Raw genomic sequence first — 20,360 nt, forward strand, 5'->3', positions numbered from 1 at the left:
GGCTTAGGTTGACACAGATCTTGCCTGGTCCCTGGCTGGAAAGAACTGCCTCCAAAACCTTGATCATTATGGCTAGCATAGGACAGAGGTCTGCCTCATGGTCTGTGCTTGGGCATGCAAATGGCAGGCCTGTTACCAGGTATGCAGACAAATGTGGTCCCATGTGGTCCTTAAGCAGGCTCCTGCCAGATCACTGGGAAGGTTCCTGGGTAGAAAGGACCACCCCCTGAGCATGGCTGTGAGGCGCTGGAACTGGGTTACAGGGATGCTTCAAGATCTGCAGTCAGATGAAAGTCTGAAGGCCTACCTCCAGGAGAATGGATGCACATATCTCCTGGTGGGTCCCTGAAAAGGTAGGATCACTCCTGTACCACGAATGAGAGGTAATAGAGTGGTTATAGTGCTGATTCAGGATTATTGTTGGACTGAGATTGGTGGGCCAACCTCTTGGGGGCATGGATGTAACTTTTGGTAGCTCAGTGAGCAGGCAGGATGGCTCCAAGCCTGTGGCTGGATCCCAAAGCTCCCTCAAAGTCATCTTGTCCATGGATGATTACCAAATTATTTTTGAGAGGAATATAAGCAGGGGATCTTTTTTACTGTTATCTTGTTTCCAACACTTCCATCATCTGAAACAGTTATTAAAACTATTCTATATACTCTAAAATAGAGACATGGAAAATAAAATAAAGGCCCTAATCAAACTTTACATATAAAATTGATATTGTAAGAGATGAAAATATACACTGGAAAGGATTAATACTAGCTTAGGCATTCAAGATATAAAGGTAGATACTATTAAAAATAAAACACAAAAGGAAAAGAAAATTAGGAAAAAATTGAACAAAGCAATAAGCAGCTCTGGAACAACTTCAGACAGCTTAATTTACATGTAATCAAAGTTCACAAAGGAGAGGAAAAAAAGGAAAGGAAAACTTTGGAGATCTGAGTTAGTAATAAATTGGATTTCATCAAAATTAAAAAGACTCTCCTCTTCGAAGAATCTATTAAAAGAATTAAAACACAAGCTGAGAGAAAATATTTGTAATTAACGTATCTGAGAAAAAGCTTGCATCCAGAAAATATAAAAAAGCTCAAAACTCAATAATAAGAAAACAAAAATCCAATTTAAGAATTGGGCAAAAGACTTAAACAGACACTTCAAATTATGCTCCATTTGGCAAGCAAGCATAGGAAATATGTCCAACATAACTAATGCTGAGGGCAATGCAAATTAACACCACAATAAGATACCATTATATACTTCTAATAACTAACATTAAGAAGACCGTTAATAACAAGTACTGGCTAATATGTGGAGGAACTGGAACTAATATATTCTGCTGATGGGCATAAAAAATGGCTCACTATGAAAAACAGTTTTAAGAGTTTCTTAAAACATTAAAGATACTTCTAGCATGTGATCCAGCCATTCCACTCCTGGGTATTTACCAAGATAAATAAAATCAGTTATTTATATAAATATTTACATGCAAATATTCACAGCAGATTTACTTATAACACCCCAAACTACAAGCAACCCAAATATTGATCAAGAATTCAATAAACTGTGTTGCATCAATATAATAGAATACTATTTGGCAACAGATACAAATGAATTACAGATACATTACATAGCATAAAAGAATCTTCTGAATGTAATAAGTCAGAAAAAATACATACTATGCAATTTACATAAACGTTTGGAAAATATAAATTAACGTATACTGAGAGAAACCAATTCAGTGGTTGTCAAGGGATGGGAGCGAAGGCCATGGAGGTATTACAAAGCAACATGAGGAAGCTCTTAGAGGTGAAATATATTTATCTATAAATTATCTTGATTGTGGTGATGGTTTCAAAACTTTCAATATGTATAGTTTATTATACCATTATATATGGTATAAAGTCTTGTACATAAATGACCAGCTGAGCCTTTACTGAACAGGCCACACATAAGAGCAGCACTTATTTCAACTGACATTAACAAGTCAAACAGTTCCTATACCTCTATGTGTAATCTAGTTCTATCCTATGTATTTCACATTAAATGAATGATCCTGAATGGAAAACACATAAACTAAACAGTAAAATGAGAAAAGAAATTTAAAAAAAAATTAAGGGTAGGTTAAGAGATCTCTTAGACAACATTAAGCAAACAAACATTCACATTACAGGGGTCCTGAAGAGGAAGAAAAAGAAAAAAAGTGTAGAAAACGTTTTGAAAAAAGAACAACTAAAACACTTACTAATTTAGGGAAGGAAATAGACATCCAAGTCCAAAAAGCAGAATTCCAAATGAGATGATCTCAAGGAGGTCCACACCACCTCACATAATCATTAAAATGTCAGAGGTTATCATACTTAAAGGGTCTATCCAACATGAAGATCTAACAATTGTAAATATCTATGTACCCAACATGGGAGCAGCCAATTATAGAAACCAAATAACACCCAAAATAAAGAAACATATTGATAATAACATATTAATAGTAGGAGACATTAACACTCCACTCACAGCAATGGACAGATAATCTAAGTAGAAGATCAACAAAGAAATAAGAACTTTGAAGGACACATTGGACCAGATGGACTTTGTAGATATATACAGAACATTCCATCCTAAAACAAGAGAATACTCATTCTTCTCCAGTGCACATGGGAACTTTCTCCAGAATACACCACATACTGGGTCACAAATCAGGTCTCAACCGATACCAAAAAACTGAGATTATTCCCTGCATATTTTCAGACCACAACGCTTTGAAACTGGAACTCAACAATAAGAAGAAATTAGGAAGGAATTCAAACACTTGAAAGTTAGAGAGCATCCTGCTAAAGAATGATTGGGTCAACCAGGAAATGAGAATGAAAACAAACTGATCCAAAACCTATGGGATACTACAAAGGTGGTCCTAGGAGGGAAATACATAGCCATCCAGCCTCTCTCAAAAAAATTTTAAAAATCCCAAAAGCACAAGCTAACTTTAAATCTAAAGGACCTGGAGAAAGAACAGCAAATACAGCCTAAACCAAGCAGGAGAAGAGAAATAATAGATTAGAGCAGAAATCAATGAAATAGAAACCAGAAAAACAGTGGAACAGATCAATGAAACTAGAAGTTGGTTCTTTGAAAAAATTAACATCGATAAACCACTGGCCAGACTTATCCAAAAGAAAAGGGAAAGGACCCAAATCAATAAAATCATGAATGCAAGGGAAGAGATCACGACTAACACCAAGGAAATAGAAACAATTAGGAATTATTACCAGCAACTATATGCCAACAAATTAAGCAATCTGGAAGAAATGGATGCATTCCTGGAAACTTATAAACTACCAAGACTGAGACAGGAAGAAATAAAAATCTGAACAAATAACCAGTAAGGAAACTGAAACAGTAATCAAAAATCTCCCAAAAAAACAAGAGTCCAGGGCCAGATGGCTTCCCAGAGGAATTCTACCAAACTTTTAAAGAAGAATTAATACCTATTCTACTGAAGCTGTTTCAAAAAACAGAAATAGAAGGAAAACTTCCAAACTCATTCTGAGGCCAGCATTACCCGGATCCCAAAACCAGATGAAGACCCGATCAAAAAGGAGAATTACAGACCAATATCCCTGTTAAACATAGATACCAAAATACTCAACAAGATCCTATCCAATAGGATCCAAAAGTACATTAAAAGGATTATTCACCACAACCAGGTGGAATTTACTCCTGGGATGCAAGGGTGGTTCAACATTCGGAAATCAATCATCGTGATAGAGTGCATTAATAAAAGAAGAAACAAGAACCTTATGATCCTCCCAAAAGATGAAGAAAAAGCATTTGACAAAATACAGCTCCTTTCCTGATTACAACTCTTCAAAGTATAGGGAATATACCTCAATATCATAAAAGCCATCAATGAAAAACCCACAGCGAATATCATTCTCAATGGGGAAAAACTGAGAACTTTTCCCTTAAGGTTAGGAACATGACAGGGATGTCCACTCTCACCATTATTGTTCAACATAGTACTAGAAGTCCTAGCCTCAGCAATCAGACAACGAAAAGAAATAAAAGGCATTCAAATTGGCAAAGAAGAAGTCAAACTCTCTCTCTTCGCAGATGACACGATACTTCATATGGAAAACCCAGAAGATTCCACCCCAAAATTACTAGAACTCATACAGCAATTCAGCAATGTGGCAGTATACAAAATCAATGCACAAAAATCAGCTGCATTTCTATACACTAACAATGTAACTGAAGAAAGAGAAATTAAGGAATCAATTCCATTTATAATTGCACCAAAAACCATAGAACACCTCGGAATAAACCTAACCAAAAAGGTAAAGGATCTAAACTCTAGAAACGATAGAACACTTATGAAAGAAACTGAGGAAGACACAAAGAGATTGAAAAACATTCCATACTCATGGATTGGAAGAATAAACATTGTAAAAATGTCTATGCTGCCCAGAGCAATCTATACTTCCAATGCAATCCCTATCAAAATACCATTGACATTGTTCACAGAGCTGGAACAAACAATCCTAAAATTTGTATGGAACCAGAAAAGATCCCGAATCATGAGGGGAATGTTGAAAAAGAAAACCAAAGTTGGGGGCATTACGATGCCTGACTTCAAGCTGTATTACAAAGCTGTGATCATCAAGACAGCATAGTATGGGCACAAAAACAGACTCATAGATCAGTGGAACAGAGTAGAGACCCCAGAAATAGACCCTCAACTCTATGGTCAACTAATCTTTGACAAATCAGGAAAGAATATCCAATGGAAAAAATACAGTATCTTCAATAAATGGTGCTGTGAAAATTGGACAGCCACATGCAGGAGAATGAAACTCGACCATTCATTCTCTTACACCATACATTAAGACAAACTCAAAGTGGATGAAAGACCTAAATGTGAGACAGGAATCCATCAAAATCCTAGAGGAGAACACCGGCAGTAACCTCTTTGATATTGGCCACAGCAATTTCTTTCAAGACACATCTCTAAAGGCAAGGGAAACAAAAGCAGAAATGAACTTTTGGGACTTCATCAAGATAAAAAGCTTTTGCACAGCAAAGGAAACAGTCAACAAAACTAAGAGGCAGCCCACGGAATTGGAGAAGATATTTGTAAATGACATTACAGATAAAGGGCTAGTATCCAAGATCTATAAAGAACTTATCAAACTCAACACCCAAAAAATCAAATAATCCAGTCAAGAAATGGGCAGAAGACACATGAAAAAATGTTCATCATCATTAGCTATCAGGGAAATACAAATCAAAATCACAATGACATAACACCTTTCACCAGTTAGAATGGCTAAAATTAACAAGACAGGAAACAACAAATGTTGGCGAGTATATGGAGAAAGAGGAACCCTCTTACACTGTTGGTGGGAATGCAAGCTGGTACAGCCACTCTGGAAAACAGTATGGAGGTTCCTCAAGATGTTAAAAATAGAACTACTTCTACAACCCAGCAATTGCACTTCTAGGTATTTATCCCAAAGATACAGATGTAGTGAAAAGAAGGGGCACATACATCCCAATGTTCATAGCAGCAATGTCCACAATATCCAAACTGTGGAAGGAGCCAAGATGCCCTTCAACAGATGAATGGATAAAGAAAATGTGGTTCATATATACAATGGAATATTACTCAGCCATCAGAAAGGATGAATACCTACCATTTGAATTGACATGGATGGAACTGGAGGGTATTATGCTAAGTGAAATAAGTCAAGCAGAGAAAGACAATTACCATATGGTTTCACTCATATGTGGGACATAAGGAATAGTCTAGAATACCACAGGGGAAGGGAGGGAAAAGTGAATGGGAAGAAATCAGAGAGGGAGACAAACCATGAGAGTCTCTGGACTCTGGGAACCAAACTGAGGATTACAGAAGGGAGATGGTGGGGTATGGGGTAACCAGGTGATGGGTATTAAAAGGAGGGCATGTGTGGTGATGAGAACTGGGTGTTATATGCAACTAATGAATCGCTGAACACTACATCAAAAACTAATGATGTACTATATGTTGGATAACTGAACATAATAAAAAGAAAACAAATATGTTGGATAAAACATGAAAATCACAGAAAAATACAAATAAACAAAATAAAATAAATAAAATAAAATGTCAGAGGTTAAAGATAAGAGAATCCTTTGTTGACCTAGGGAAGTAAATAGAGTAGGATGATCCCAGGCTCACCTCATCCCATGGACACACGTAGATAACACTTTTATCAGAGAAAATAAATGAGAAAATAAATGAGAAAAAAACCCACAGAACAGACTCTCTACAGCTAAATGTAGAGAAAGAGGCCACATCAAAGAAGGTAGAAAGTGTGGAAATGCAGCAATGAACCAAACTGACCAGTGGGATTGGCTGCAAAATGAGAAGCACCAGGATGTAGAAGGGGAGAAAAGCAGACCCCACATCAGGCACCCCAGGCACCGGGGAACCCATCTGAAAAGACAAATCCCCCTAACATTTGGCTTTGAAACCCAGAGGGGCCTAATTTTGTGAGTTCTTACAGTAAGTGGGGTTTAATAGCAGGAATTTTAAAAATCAGCAAATTTAGCTCTAGGAGAGCCAAAGTGCAAGAGAAAGCTGAGTCCCTGCCCTTAAAGAGACAGCACAACAAACAGTCCCACTGAGATATAGGATAGAAGGAGCAGTTTGAAAAGCACCTGGGGTATATGGGAGGGAGATTTATTTACTACTCTCAGAGGATGTGCTGGAAGGCCAGGGATCTTTGGAATACTACTCCAAGAACAAAAGAGCTGATGGATACCACTTCCTTCCCCCAGTCCCGATACATAGACCCCTGCAGGAACCAGTGCAGTGCAAACACTCTCCATCTCACTTCTTGACAGCATACCCAATCTCCATGATTTTCTGCAGACTCGTGCCCCCATCCTGGCCTGGCCTCTGCATGAGTTTTCCACTGGGCTAAAGGTCCGCTCCAGCGGCTGACCTGCATGGACCTTGCTGGCACCATGCATCCCTGACCCCCGCACCATAAACCAGCAATAGAAGAAAGGTTAAAGGGGACTCCTTGACTGAAAGGAAAGACCATAAGCAGGAGTAAGAAAATTAGGAAGCAAAAAAGTAGCAAAATTAAGCAAATCTATAAAAAATGAGTCAAGGGAGTCATAAAATTAAAAGGAAAGGGGCGCCTGGGTGGCTCAGTCAGTTAAATGTCCACTCTTGATTTCATCTCAAGTCATGATCTCAGGGTTGTGAGACTGAGCCCCACATCAAGCTCTGCACTCAGCAAGGAGCCTGTCTGAGATGCTCTCTCTTCCTCTCCCTCTGCCCCTCCCCCTTCTTCCTCTCTCAAGAAATAATTAAAAATTTAAAAAATAAATAAAAGGATGTAAAGTATGACAACATATACCTAAAATGTGGTGGAGAAAGGAGTAAAAATTTAGTGCTTTTAGAATGGGCCAAATTTAAGTGACCATCAACTTAATGATTCATTCAACTCTGTATGAATAATATGCTATATATAAATGTAATGATGACCACAAATCTAACACTGGTAATAGATATACAAACAATAAAGAGAAAGAAATCCAAATATATTACTAAAGAAAGCTAGCAAACCCTGAGAGAAAAGAGCAAGAGAAGAAAGGAACAGAGAACACAAAACAACCATAAAACAAGTAAAAAAAAAAAAATGAAAATAAATACATACCTATAATTACTTCAATGTAAATACACTAATTGTTCCAAACAAAAGACATAGGGTGATGGAATAGTTAAAAAAAGAAGCAAAGCCAATCTATATTCTGCCTACAAGAGACTCATTTCAGACCTAACAAAACATCCTGACTGAAAGTGAAGAGATGGAAGAGTATTTATTATGCAATGGAATTGAAAGAAAGCTGGAGAAACAATACTTATATCAGACAAAACAGACTTTAAAACAAAGACTGTAACAGGAGACAAAGAAGGACACTATATCAAAATAAAGGGGACAAACCAACAAGAAGATAGAACAATTGTAAATATTTATGCATCCAACATGGGAGAACCCAAATACATAAAGCATAATAACAAACATAAAGAAAGTAATCAATAGTAATACAGTAAAAGTCAGGGACTTTGACAACCAACTTATATCAATGGACAGATAATCCAAACCAAAAATCAACAAGGAAACACTGGCTTTAAATGACACATGGACAAGACAGATCTAATAAATATATTCAGAACATATAAAGAGTGGAATATACATTCTTTTGAAGTGCACATGGAATATTCTCCAGAACAGATCAAATATTAGGCCACAAAACAAGTATAAAAAATTTCAAAAAGACTAAAGTCATACCATGTATCTTTTCTGACCACAATGCTATGAAACTAGAAATCAACAGCAAGAAAAAATCTGGAGAATACACTCACAGATGTAAGTTAAATAACACCTTATTAAACAACTGAAGGGTCCACCAAGAAATCAAAGAAAAAAATTTTAAAAAATACGTGGAGACAAAGTGAAAATACAATGGTCCAAAATCTTTCAGATGCAGCAAAAGCAGCTCTAACAGGGAAGTTTATAGCAATATAGGCCTACCTCAAGAAGCAAGAAAAATCTCAAATAAACAACCTAACCTTACACCTAAAGGAGATAGAAAAAGAAGAAAAAAACCCCAAAACCAGTAGAATGAAGTAAACAGTAAAGATTAGAGAAGTAAATGAAATAAAAATTAAACAGATCAATGAAATCAGAAGCTGGTTCTTTGAAAAGATCAACAAAATTCACCAACATTTAACCAGACTCACAAAAAAAAAAAAAAAAATGGGGGGGGGACTCAAGATATGAAAGAGGAGAAACAACTGACATCACAGAAATACAAAGAATTATAAAAAGAATATTATAAAAATTATATGCCAAAAAAATAGACAACATAGAAAACATGCATAAATTTCTAGAAAACACATAATCTTCCAAAACTGATTCAGGAAGAAATAGTAAATTTGAACAGACCAAGTACCAACAATGCAATTGAATCAATAATCAAAAAACTCCCAAAAAACAAAAGTCTAGGACCATATATGTTTACAGGTGAATTCTACCAAACAGTTAAATAAGAGTTAATACCTATACTTCTCAAACTATTTCAAAAAATAAAAGAGGAAGGAATGCTTCCAAATTCAGTCTATGAAGCCAAACCAGATAAAGATACAACAAAAAAGAGAACAACAGGCTGCTATCTCTGATGAACACACATGAAAATATCCTAAGCTATGTTAGCAAACCAAATCCAACTGTACATTAAACAAATCATCTGCCACAATTAAGTGGAATTTATTCCTGGGATGTGAGTGTGGTTCAATATTTGCACATCAGTCAATGTGAATCATCACATCAAAAAGAGAAAGAATAAAAATCATTATCATTTCAATAGATGCAGAAAAAGCACTTCACAAATTACAACATCTGTTCATGATAGAAACCCTCCACAAAGTGGGTTCAGATGGAACATACCTCAACATAATTAAGGACATATATAAAAAACCCACAGCTAACATCATCCTCAATGGGGAAAAACTGAGAGTTTTTCCTCTAGGATCAAGAACAAGAAAATGTCCACTCTCAGTTGTTTTTGTTTTAAATATTTATTTATTTATTTATTTTAGAGAGAAAGAGTGAGCATGTGGTGGGGGGGAGAAGTGCAGAGGGAGAAGGATAGAGAATCCCAAGCAGACTCCCAGCTGAGCACGGAGCCTGACAGGGCTTGATCCCACTACCCTGAGATCATGACCTGAGCTAAAACCAACAGTCAGATGCTTAACCAACTGAGCCATCCAGGCACCCCTGTCTACTCTCAGTTTTATTCAACACAGTACTGGGAGCCTTAGCTACAGTAATCAGACAAGAAAAATAAATGATAGGAATCCATATTGGTAAATTAGAAGTAAAACTTTCCCTATTTGCAGATGATATGAAAATCCTACTAGAAGCAATAAATGAATTCAGTAAAGTTGCAGAAAACAAAATCAATACCTAGAGTTGGTAGTGTTTCTATACACTGTAAATGAAGTAGCTTTCAGAAAGAGAAATTTAGGAAACAACACTATTTAAAATTGCACCAAAAGGAATAAATACGTAAGAAGTGAAAAGTCTGTACTCTGAAAACTATAAAACACTGATAAAAGGAACTGAGCATGACACCAAAAAACAGAAAGATATTTCATGCTCATGGACTGCAGAAATATTATTAAAATATCCATGTTACTCAAAGCAATCTATAGATTTAATGCAATCCCTATCAAAATGCAATGGCATTTTTCACAGAACTAGAACAAGTAATACTGAAATTTGTATGGAACCATGAAAGACTCTGAATAGCCAAAGCAATCTTGAGAAAGAAAAGCACAGTTATCACAGTTCCAGACGTCAAGATACACTATAAAGCTGAAGTAATCAAAACAGTATGGTACTGGCACAAAGAAGAGACACATAGATCAACAGAATAAAAGAGAGAATTCAGAAATAAATACATGATTATATGGTCAATTAATCTATGAATAAGGAGGCAAGAATACACAATAGAGAAAAGATAGTCACTTCAATAAATGGTGCTGGGAAAATTGGACAGTTACACGAAAAAGAATGAAACTAGACCACTTTTTAACACCACACATAAACGCAAAATGGATTAAAGACTTAAATGTGAGACATGAAACCATAAAAATCCTAGAACAGAGTATAGGCAGTAATTTCCCAGACCTCAGCCACAGCACTATTTTTTCTAGATATGTCTCCTGAAGCAAGGAAACAAAATCAAAAATAAACTATTGGGACTACATCAAAATAAAAAGTTTTTGCACAGCAAAGGCCACCAACAAAACAAAAAGACAACCTACTGAATGGGAGAAGATATTTACAAATGATATATGCAACTGGGGGTTAATATCCAAAATATATAAGGAACTTACACAACTCAACATCAAAAAGAAAAAAAAATCCAATTAAAAAATGGGTAGATGACATTTACAGATATTTCTCCAAAGACATAGAGATGGCCAACAGACACATGAAAAGATGCTCAACATCACTAATTATCAGGTAGCTACAAATTAGAACCACCATGAGGTATCACTATATACCTGTCAAAATGGCTAAAACCAAAAACAAGAAATAAAGAAGTTTAGCAAGAATGTGGAGAAAAAGGAACCCTCTTGCACTGTTGGTGGGAATGCAGATTGGAACAGCTACTGTGGAAAACAGTATGGAGGCTGCTCAAAAAATTAAAAGTAGAACTATCATATGACACAATAATTCCAGTATTATTTACCCAAAAAACACAAAGACTCTAATTTGAAAAGATAAATGCACCCATATGTTTACTATAGCATTATTTACAATAGTCAAGATATGGAAGTAAACTAAGTGTCCATCAACAGACAAATGGATAAAAAAAGAAGTGGTATGTAGACACACACACACAGACACACACACACACACAGGAGTATTATATAGGCATAAAAAGGATGAGATGTGCCATTTGAGACAACATGGATTAACCTAGAGGGTATTATGCTAAGTGAAATACATCAGATAAATACCATATAATTCCACTAACTGGAAGTTTTAAAAATGAATAAACAAACAAAAAGCAAAATGAGATCTATAAATACAGACCACTAACTGGTGGTTGCCAGAGGGGAGAAGGGTGGAGTGTTGGGCAAATTGGTTGAAGGTGAGTGGGAGATACAGACTTCTAGTTATTGAATGGCTAAGTCATAGGAATGAATGCACAGCATGAGGAATGTAGCTAATGATGGTGTAAGAACAGTGTTTCAGGATAGATGGTAGCTACACTTGTGGTGAGCATAGCATAATGTATAGTCTTGTTGAATCACTATGTTGTACACCTGAAACTAACGTAACATCGTGTGTCAACTATACATACATACGTACATACATACATAACTCCTAAAAAATCCCTGAATTTTTCTTTTAAATAAACATTTAATGAGCATGTTACCTGCTGGATTGATACTAGGTAATTTCACCAACAATATCACAGTTAAATAAAATCTTGGTTATTGCTACTCTTGCAACAACTATGTATACTCATTATTCAATGAAGAAAAGTATCTGGTTGCTTAAATTGGACCCAATTTTTACTATCTTGAATAATTAATTTACACAGCATGCACGATCTGATTTCACCTCTTCATGCCTGAATGTCATTGAAAAAAAAAAATAAAAAGCCTAGAAGAACCACTGGATGGAATCAAACAGAGCACTCCAGGTATAACCCAAAATGGGTTTCAAACCCCAATTTCTCTCTTTCAGTTTCATAACTAAAGGATTCCTTGGTTAGTTCCGTGTTCATCTGAATGTGAAGCAGCTCTCTCGCCAAGGTGATTTTCTCCTGGCAACCAATTCTTAAGTAAATATCATAAGGAGAGTTTATCCACTGAATACCAGTTTGACCCAAATTACAATTCACCTGATTAAATATTAAGAATTTGAAGGGGATGAGCTATTATTAAATATAAGTCAAAGAACCTTCCTTCAATTCATTTCTTATGATTACACCCACCTCACCCTTACAGCTGAACAGCAAGATAACTCTCTACGTATAGAAGAGTAGTTCTCATGATTTCAGCTTATGTCTATCTAGACAAAGCATCAATTTCAGTGTGTTCTCTAGTGAGTCATATATGATGTACATCTATGATGGCTCTAACAGGTGGCTTGGAGCTAAGTTCCTGGCCACAAAATGGTTAACTCAAGATATTAGACAGAGACAGTACTTTAAAATTAGGGTAACAGAGGGGCGCCTGGGTGGCTCAGTTGTTGGGCGTCTGCCTTCGGCTTGGGTCGTGATCCCGGGGTGCTGGGATCGGGCCCCACATCGGGCTCCCTCCTCGGCAGGGGGCCTGCTTCTCCCTCTCCCACTCCCCCTACTTGTGTTCCCTCTCTTGCTGTGTCTCTGTCAAATGAATAAATAAAATCTTTCAAAAAAATAAAATAAAATAAAATAAAATTAGGGTAACAGAGAAATTCAGTCCATGTAAAAAAGCAAAAAAAATAAAAATAAAAAGTTTAGCCAGGAGAGGTAAGAAGTTTCTCCCCACATACTGTATGGAGATCTATTTGAGCAAAGGGGAAAAGAACAAATATTCAACCCTCCTACATGTGACAGGCTGTAGGATATATTAGAAAGGGAATGAATAAGAATTGGAAAATGCAGCTTCCAGTCCAAGTCCCCATTCTGCTGCTCACCATCTCTTTGACCAGATATAAATAACCACCTCTCTGAGTTTTTTTTTTTCCTTCCTCTCTGTAAAACTGACAAAAAGGATCCTGACTTACCCACTTCAGGGAATTGCTGAGGGAATCAAAGAGATAATAGATGGAAAATTCCTTCACAGTAGTACTTCACAGACTCACAGTAAAGAATATTCCACCAGGAGTAAGGAGACCTAGCTAGCCTAACCTCTGGCTTGGCCCCAGGGAAGCTGTGTGATTCTCCAACAAAGCATGCACTCTTCTCGAATTTTTGTTGCTTACCTATACAATGTGAAAAAGTCAAATGAAATATTCAAAATAACAGATCTTAGAATCTGAACGTTTGGCAGAATACCAGAAATTGTACAGAACTCTTTTTCCCTCCAGATTTTTTATTTCAGTAGAAAAATGACTTAAAGTCAGAGGGACCTGCAGCTGTTGCCAATACCATGTGTCCACCTTTAAAATTTTAATCACACATTATTGGGGGTAGTCGAGGAGGAAAGTAACTTAACAAGATTTGGTACACCCTTAACTGAATGATAAATGTATTTCAAACTAACTTTGATCAAATTCTACTTGCTTTTAATTCAAGGCTATAGCAATCTTTCATACTCCTTAGACAGTCTGATGCATTTTAAATACACATTATGAAATTCATTACCCATACCTGAAAAGGCTGCCTGCTGGAAACATTGAGGTGTTTCCTTATCCATCTGTTGCCTTGATTCCCAAATATCTGCCACAACAGCTGTCCTCTTGTGTTACTCCATATTCTCTGGTAGACGGCCAGCCTATAAATGTGCTTTCCAAACATGTGGTAATATACACGGAAGGTACAGCCCTCTGCATTGGTGGCGTTGAGGATAGGGCTGAGTAAAGTAGCTCTGTTTTGGAAAACCTGTGGCTCCGAAGATTCTATGTAGAGATAGTGTCCTTTAGCTGTGCCCAAAGTATTATCCTTCATTGGCCCTGTATTAAGTGTTGAAGTTGGACCCTGCGTCCTGGTCCAATCAAAGTCATCTTCTGTATCTTGTTCCCAGTTACAAATTCCATTTTCAAAGTTACATTGGAGTTCAGGTACTGAAATTGGCATTAAATAATAGCAAAAAAATAATTAAGGACAAAAATAACTACAGTTAAGAACACATTGCAGTCAAATGCTCTACCCCTGAGCTATACCCCCCAGTTAAGAACACATTGATATTTTGCTCCTGCCAAGGGTAACCATTTTAATTGTTTTTAAAAGGCAACATTAAAGTTTCTAAAAGGTGAATAAATCCTAGATTTACATCAAGTAATATTTTATAGGCTGAAGGCAGAGTTACATTAGCCATTATTCTCCAAATGCCTTTTATGACCATCCCTTCACCATTTCTAGCACTATAACCCTATGCAAATGATCATGACATCATGGTTGACTCAACGCTACAAACTTCCGGCTCAGTCGATTTCAACCTTAGTAGAACGTTTCAATCACCAGTGAACATTAAAAATCAAAACAAAACAAAAAACGCCAAGTCCCAGAATTTATCTCCAGAGATGTGGATTTTTTTTTTTTTAAGATTTATTTATTTGAGAGAGTGCAGGATGGGTGGCAGAGGGAGAGAGAGAATCTCCAGCAGACTCCCCGCTGAGCACGAAACCCAGCACAGGGCTCGATCTCACAACCCTGAGATCATGATCTGAGTCTAAATCAAGAGTCGGACTCCTAACCCACTGAGCTACCCGGACGCCCCCAGAGATGTTGATGTAACTGGTGCAAATAGTGCAGCTGAACATCAGGATACCTCATCATCTCCCTTGGTGATTCTAACATGCAGAACTGAGAACAGTCATATTTTAATAGGGCTCAATCTTCCAGAATCACCTGAGGTGTGTAGAATTGCTTACTCCTTGTGTGAAGCCCCATACAAGGACTAGCTTGTTAGATATGGGGTGAAGCCCAGGAATCCATATTTTTAACAAGCACCTGACAGGATTCTGATGCCAGTGTTTTCCACACCTCATGCTGAAAAACCTCTCCCTCTGGTTCCATCTTGGCCCAGTTCCAAATGTCCTTCAGCGCCAGTGCCAGAATGACCACTCTTCCACCTTCCACAGCAATTTATCTTTTTCCTCCTCTATTCAAAATCCTACAATATATACTCATTTAATCTGAACTTAAATCTAAACTCTTCTTTCAAGCTTCACCTTTCCCAAATTAACTTCCTGTTCATCCCTAACTATCCTTCCCCTTCGCATCTTCCCGACGTGCCTGAAACACCTCACCCCTCTCTCCTTCTCTATTTATGCTTCCTGCTGTGCTTTGTCTCCTGGAGGTAGTCTTTTCTTCTCACTACATTGCAGCTCCTTTGAGCTGGAGCTTTTAAAGTTTAAACTCCTCTCAGTCCCTAGAAGAATTCAAAGCACTTAGGAAGAATTGACTTGTCCCTTGTCAACTAGACAATCTACCATAATTTCTAGCATAATATAGGAATGTACTCATTTTGGGGGATGTGAGCATTTTGTTGACACCAAGGATTTGTGTAGAATAAATGCCATAGAATGTACATTTAGCATGATTTTGGCAGAAGGAACAGGATTTAGAATTAACAAGGACTTCTACATTTTAGTTTCATTTACATAAGTTAATATTTTTAAAAAATAAATGTCAGCTGTCCTTTAACTATTCATCTTAGTAAATGCACTTGGTGCCAAAGGGGAATAAATATTCTGAAACAATAAACGTAAGCATATGTGGATAAATGCAGCCAGGCAAGAACAAATCATCTGTCTTTGAAAACCACAGAACAGGAGCTTAGACCTAATGAAGGGAACCCAGTGAGTAAATGTCAAATGGGAGATGAGCTTTCATTTGATATTTCCTCACTTGTGACTAATCAAGCCCAGTTATGACGTGAACTAGGGACCTGCAGCGCACTCCCGATGTGTCAGTCTTTGGCTGTGGAGCAGAAGGAGAATGTCAAGCTGCTAAGGTTTTTGACATAAAACTGGCACTCAAGCCAACGGACTTTGATATTGCCTGTTTTCATATTGACTGTACGTTAAATCTTTATTTCAAAAGGGAATGCATATACCTGAACCTTTAAATACAAAACCATTTCTCTAAACATAGGGAACTTTAGGAAATACAACAGTGATTTCTGGATGTCTAATGCATTCTGTGTAATCCAGTAATATGTCTATATGGACAGCCGTGAGAGAAATGGACTGTCTAATGCCACACTATTCGCTTTCATTAATATTTAGTCACAAGAAGTATTCTAGTATTATACTTGTACCTGCCATAATTCCATTCTAAGTTAATACTGAGTGGTTTGAGGGATAATGTGCTTGTTTTTAGCAACACAGCAATGTTTTTTTTTGAGGAGTAGGATTTGGAGAGCTTCAAAAAGATGAGAAAGCTTTCTAAATCTGCAAAAATAAATTACCTTGAGGATAAGTAACACTTTTTGTGTTAGCCATTGTCTAAGTTATCAACTTTATTTATATCCACTCAAGGTATTAGTTGTATAATGAGATGCATGGTAATTCTGACTTCAACCACCTGACTCTATCAAAGACCACATATATGCAGCACTCTCTACAATAATTTATATGGAAATTTCCTATGATGTACCAAGCATTTTATGGCTTCACTTTAGTTTATAATTAGCCTCTCAATGTAATAGGCATATAGCTTGAATTTTAAGAATTGTTGCTATTTCTGGACAAGGGAAGATACAAACTCTTTTTCTGACTGATTTTTGTAATTAAAAAAAAACAGCTATGAGCTTCTGATTCATTTTCAGGAGCAAGTGCAGTGGGCACTATCTGGAGCTAGGTTCATAAAACTGTAAAACATATATAATCATCAGATACCATAAGCTTTCTGGTAATTTAAACCAGAAACTCAAGACTTATCTTTGACAGCCCACTCTCTGCTTCCAAAACATCATCAAATGCCCCTCCTAAATATTTTCCCAAACCTCAGTCCCTCCATCTCCATCACTCTGGCTGTGTTACAGGCTGCCCACCCCTCCTCAGTGGACTACCACAATGGCCTGCTGATGGGTCTCCTGAATCCACTCTTCTCCAATCCACTCATCACATTGTATCCACAGTGACATGTTTTAATATGCCAATTTTATTAAATTACCTTTCTTATTAAAAACCTACAAATGAAGAGAAACCTCCTTAATGTGGACAATAAAGATCTGCAAATCCGGCCTCCCCCACACTTCTGTCCTTATGCTGCACCCTCTCTCCCCTTCACCTCCTCACTCCAGCCACATCTGCCATGCAGTCACTTATCAGGGCTTTTGCATAGATGCTTCGACTTCTCATTTTTCAGATCTCAGCTAAGTCATCACCTCTAGGGAGTTCAATACCATTATTATAAAAAGTCACAGATCCCTCTCTGGATCTCCTATCAAAGCTGCCACTTTGTATTTATTTTTTAAATCTTTGAATAACATCGATCTCCTCGATTAAACCGTAAGCTCCCTGAGATCTGAGACTCGGCAGTTGTGTTCAGCATTTTATCTCTAGTATCTAGTTCGCAAGTCTCCACAACAAATATTGGTAGCCCGACTAATTCATCACTCATTAAAGTCATCAACTTTGGAAAAATGTTTCGTGTCTTTGCCTCGATTGGCTAGAACTAATCAAAATCCCCACTGTCAAAATAAGAAGGACCAAAAAAAGAAAAATAATAAAGTACTTACCACAGTCATCCTCATCAGTGTGATCACCACAATCATCTACCAGATCACATAACAGAAGCTTTTCTACGCAAGCCTTGCTGTGTCGACACCAGAAAAAATCTGGCTCTTCACAGCTCTCCGCAGGAAGGGGAAGAGTACAATTATCAAATCTGATGTCATCAATAGCTGAGACTCCATCATAAATGCCAAGACTGACTTTATCTAGTGACAAATGGAAGGGCTGAGTAAGGCGTCCCAGCTGAATAGTCACCTGTGACCACTGGTTGCCCTGGTTATATAATACTCTCCAGAGCACTGTAGAGTCATTGGAATTTTCCATGTGTAGCTGTAGCTCAGCTGCTCCCACTGACAGGCCATAGTTATAAAACCTGAAAAAAGAACAAACACAAGAAATGTAAATGATTTATGGCATAGATGAAACATTTAACTTATGGGCTCTCCCACTCAATCAACAGTCAATTAACAATTAGCTATCATAATGGACGCCTTTATTTCTTGCAGTAATTGTGGCTGCTCATAGGCGAGAGCTTATCTGCTGAGGTACATACTCTGGCTTGCAGGACCCTGGGAGCCTTTCCCAAGGAGTTCAACCCAGAACAAGGGAAGCAGAGTTAATTAAATTATAATCCATTGTTGGAGGGAAAGAGTCCTTTTCGTCTAAAGAAAGAACACAACAAATACTGATAATGTGCTCCTAAGTAAAATGCTAACTGTATAAATCTAATGCAATACCTATTTTTAAAGCCAAACCAGGGGCAAATCATAAAGTCTGGTAAGTGCAGGAGTATGCCTGCAACCACTGGGTTGCAAGGGTAGCTGACCAAGGTCATTAGTATTTACCAGAAGGAAAGCGTGCATCCAGATCCTGCCTGGCTAAAGGTTGGGCTCTGGAGTTTGGCAACTTGTGACAAGCTTCTGCTTCTCTTCAGAATGAACATAAAATGCCCTATTGGGACACAAATACAAATCGTATGTTAGCCGACTGAGTTGACACACCTGCCCCTCAGCCCTATACTAAGTGCTGTGTCTGACTAAAATTAAGATTATACTATTAAAAATCAATAAAAGTGATTGTTAGTCAAATTTGTTCTTGTGAAAACTAAATTCATATCCACCTCTCGGTGAAAATGATGCAAAAAGTTAATAATTTCAGTGAATTCAGCCAAAACCTATCTATACTCCCTCTCCACCACCCATAAAGGAGTCATTTCATACTGACAAACATCAGCACAATTGACAATATTCATCTGTCACACTATTTGTTGCGCTAACATAGAACTTTAAATGCTTCTTTCTCTTAACAGACCTGACCAAGGGTGAATGGAAGGAGTAACAGAGAGCCTCTCCTTGTTTCTTACCTTCAGCTGTGTTGTGAGTATGATCCCAAGGTGGAGCCTGTTGCTCAAATTCAGCCGAAAGGTTACTTCTAGAGTTCCATACCCAGTCAAAATTGTCACCACTGATTGCTTCAAACCAACCACAGCTATTTGCTTCAAAGTCGCATTTGGAACCTGAGAAAACAAAATGTGACTCCTAAGGTGGGTCTCCAAAGTATTCTCATACTTTAGGAAGGGTAGAACTCAACTGAAATCACCTTGTTATACTTCTCTAAGTACATTAAAGGACACCTTGGAGGAAAAAAAGGATCCTACCTGATCTAAAAAAAAAAAAAAATAGAGTTGTGCTTTTCATACTGGAAATTGATAAAGCAGAATTATCAATTTAAGAAATTAAATTTTTACCAAATATTTTTTCAAAGAAACAGCATTATTAGCCATTTTGGTTATAGAACTGCTAAGGTCTAATTTATTCTGATACTCGCCACTATGACATCATCTGGAAGACTTAATTATTCCTACAGTTTATTTTACACTAAAACATGAAAAGTAGTTATTTCTAAAAAAAATTAATATTTGAAAAATCCAGATTATATTTAATATAACATTCACCACAAATTTTGTAAAGCTTAATATTTCTCAAAGGACTGTGTGCATTGCATAATTTGTGCAGGGAAGAATAATTTGAACCACTTTTCAAGTAAATATGTAAGAAATAGTTAATTTCCACAAAGCCATAAGGGCAGGACTGGGAAGTTATAATAATAGTGTTGAATGATAGCTAATATTTAATAGATACCTATATCATAGACCCTGTACTAAACACTTTATATAGATCCAACTTTCACAATAGCCAAATGAAGAAAGTGTTGTTGTTATAGTTGCTTTACAGATGAAGAAAGGAAAGTTCAAGGAAGTTATTAACCTAACCAAGGTCAGATAGTTAGGAAACTGTACAGATGGATTGAAATCCAAAGATTTTCATTCCAGATCTAATATTCTTTCTGCAACTATTGACAATAACTGTTAATTGCTATGATATTGG

The 20,360-nt window shown here is 37.0% G+C and overlaps 1 protein-coding gene across 1 annotated transcript in view; it reads right to left on the minus strand.

The window, feature by feature from the left end:
- The window catches only part of MALRD1 (MAM and LDL receptor class A domain containing 1), a 790,469-nt gene that overhangs the window by 602,953 nt on the left and 167,156 nt on the right, over positions 1 to 20,360 (minus strand). The window contains exons 16-19 of the mRNA XM_064590300.1: positions 19,337 to 19,489; positions 18,819 to 18,924; positions 17,979 to 18,346; positions 13,940 to 14,352 (exon numbers count right to left, since the gene is read on the minus strand). Of these exons, the coding sequence (XP_064446370.1) occupies positions 13,940 to 14,352; positions 17,979 to 18,346; positions 18,819 to 18,924; positions 19,337 to 19,489 (1,040 nt within the window). The remainder of the gene's footprint in view (positions 1 to 13,939; positions 14,353 to 17,978; positions 18,347 to 18,818; positions 18,925 to 19,336; positions 19,490 to 20,360) is intronic.

This window comes from Mirounga angustirostris, unplaced genomic scaffold (genome assembly GCF_029215605.1).
Source record: "Mirounga angustirostris isolate CCGP_5_RB_7025 unplaced genomic scaffold, mMirAng1.0.hap1 SCAF_5, whole genome shotgun sequence".
In the NCBI taxonomy this organism is placed as follows: Eukaryota; Metazoa; Chordata; class Mammalia; order Carnivora; family Phocidae; genus Mirounga; species Mirounga angustirostris.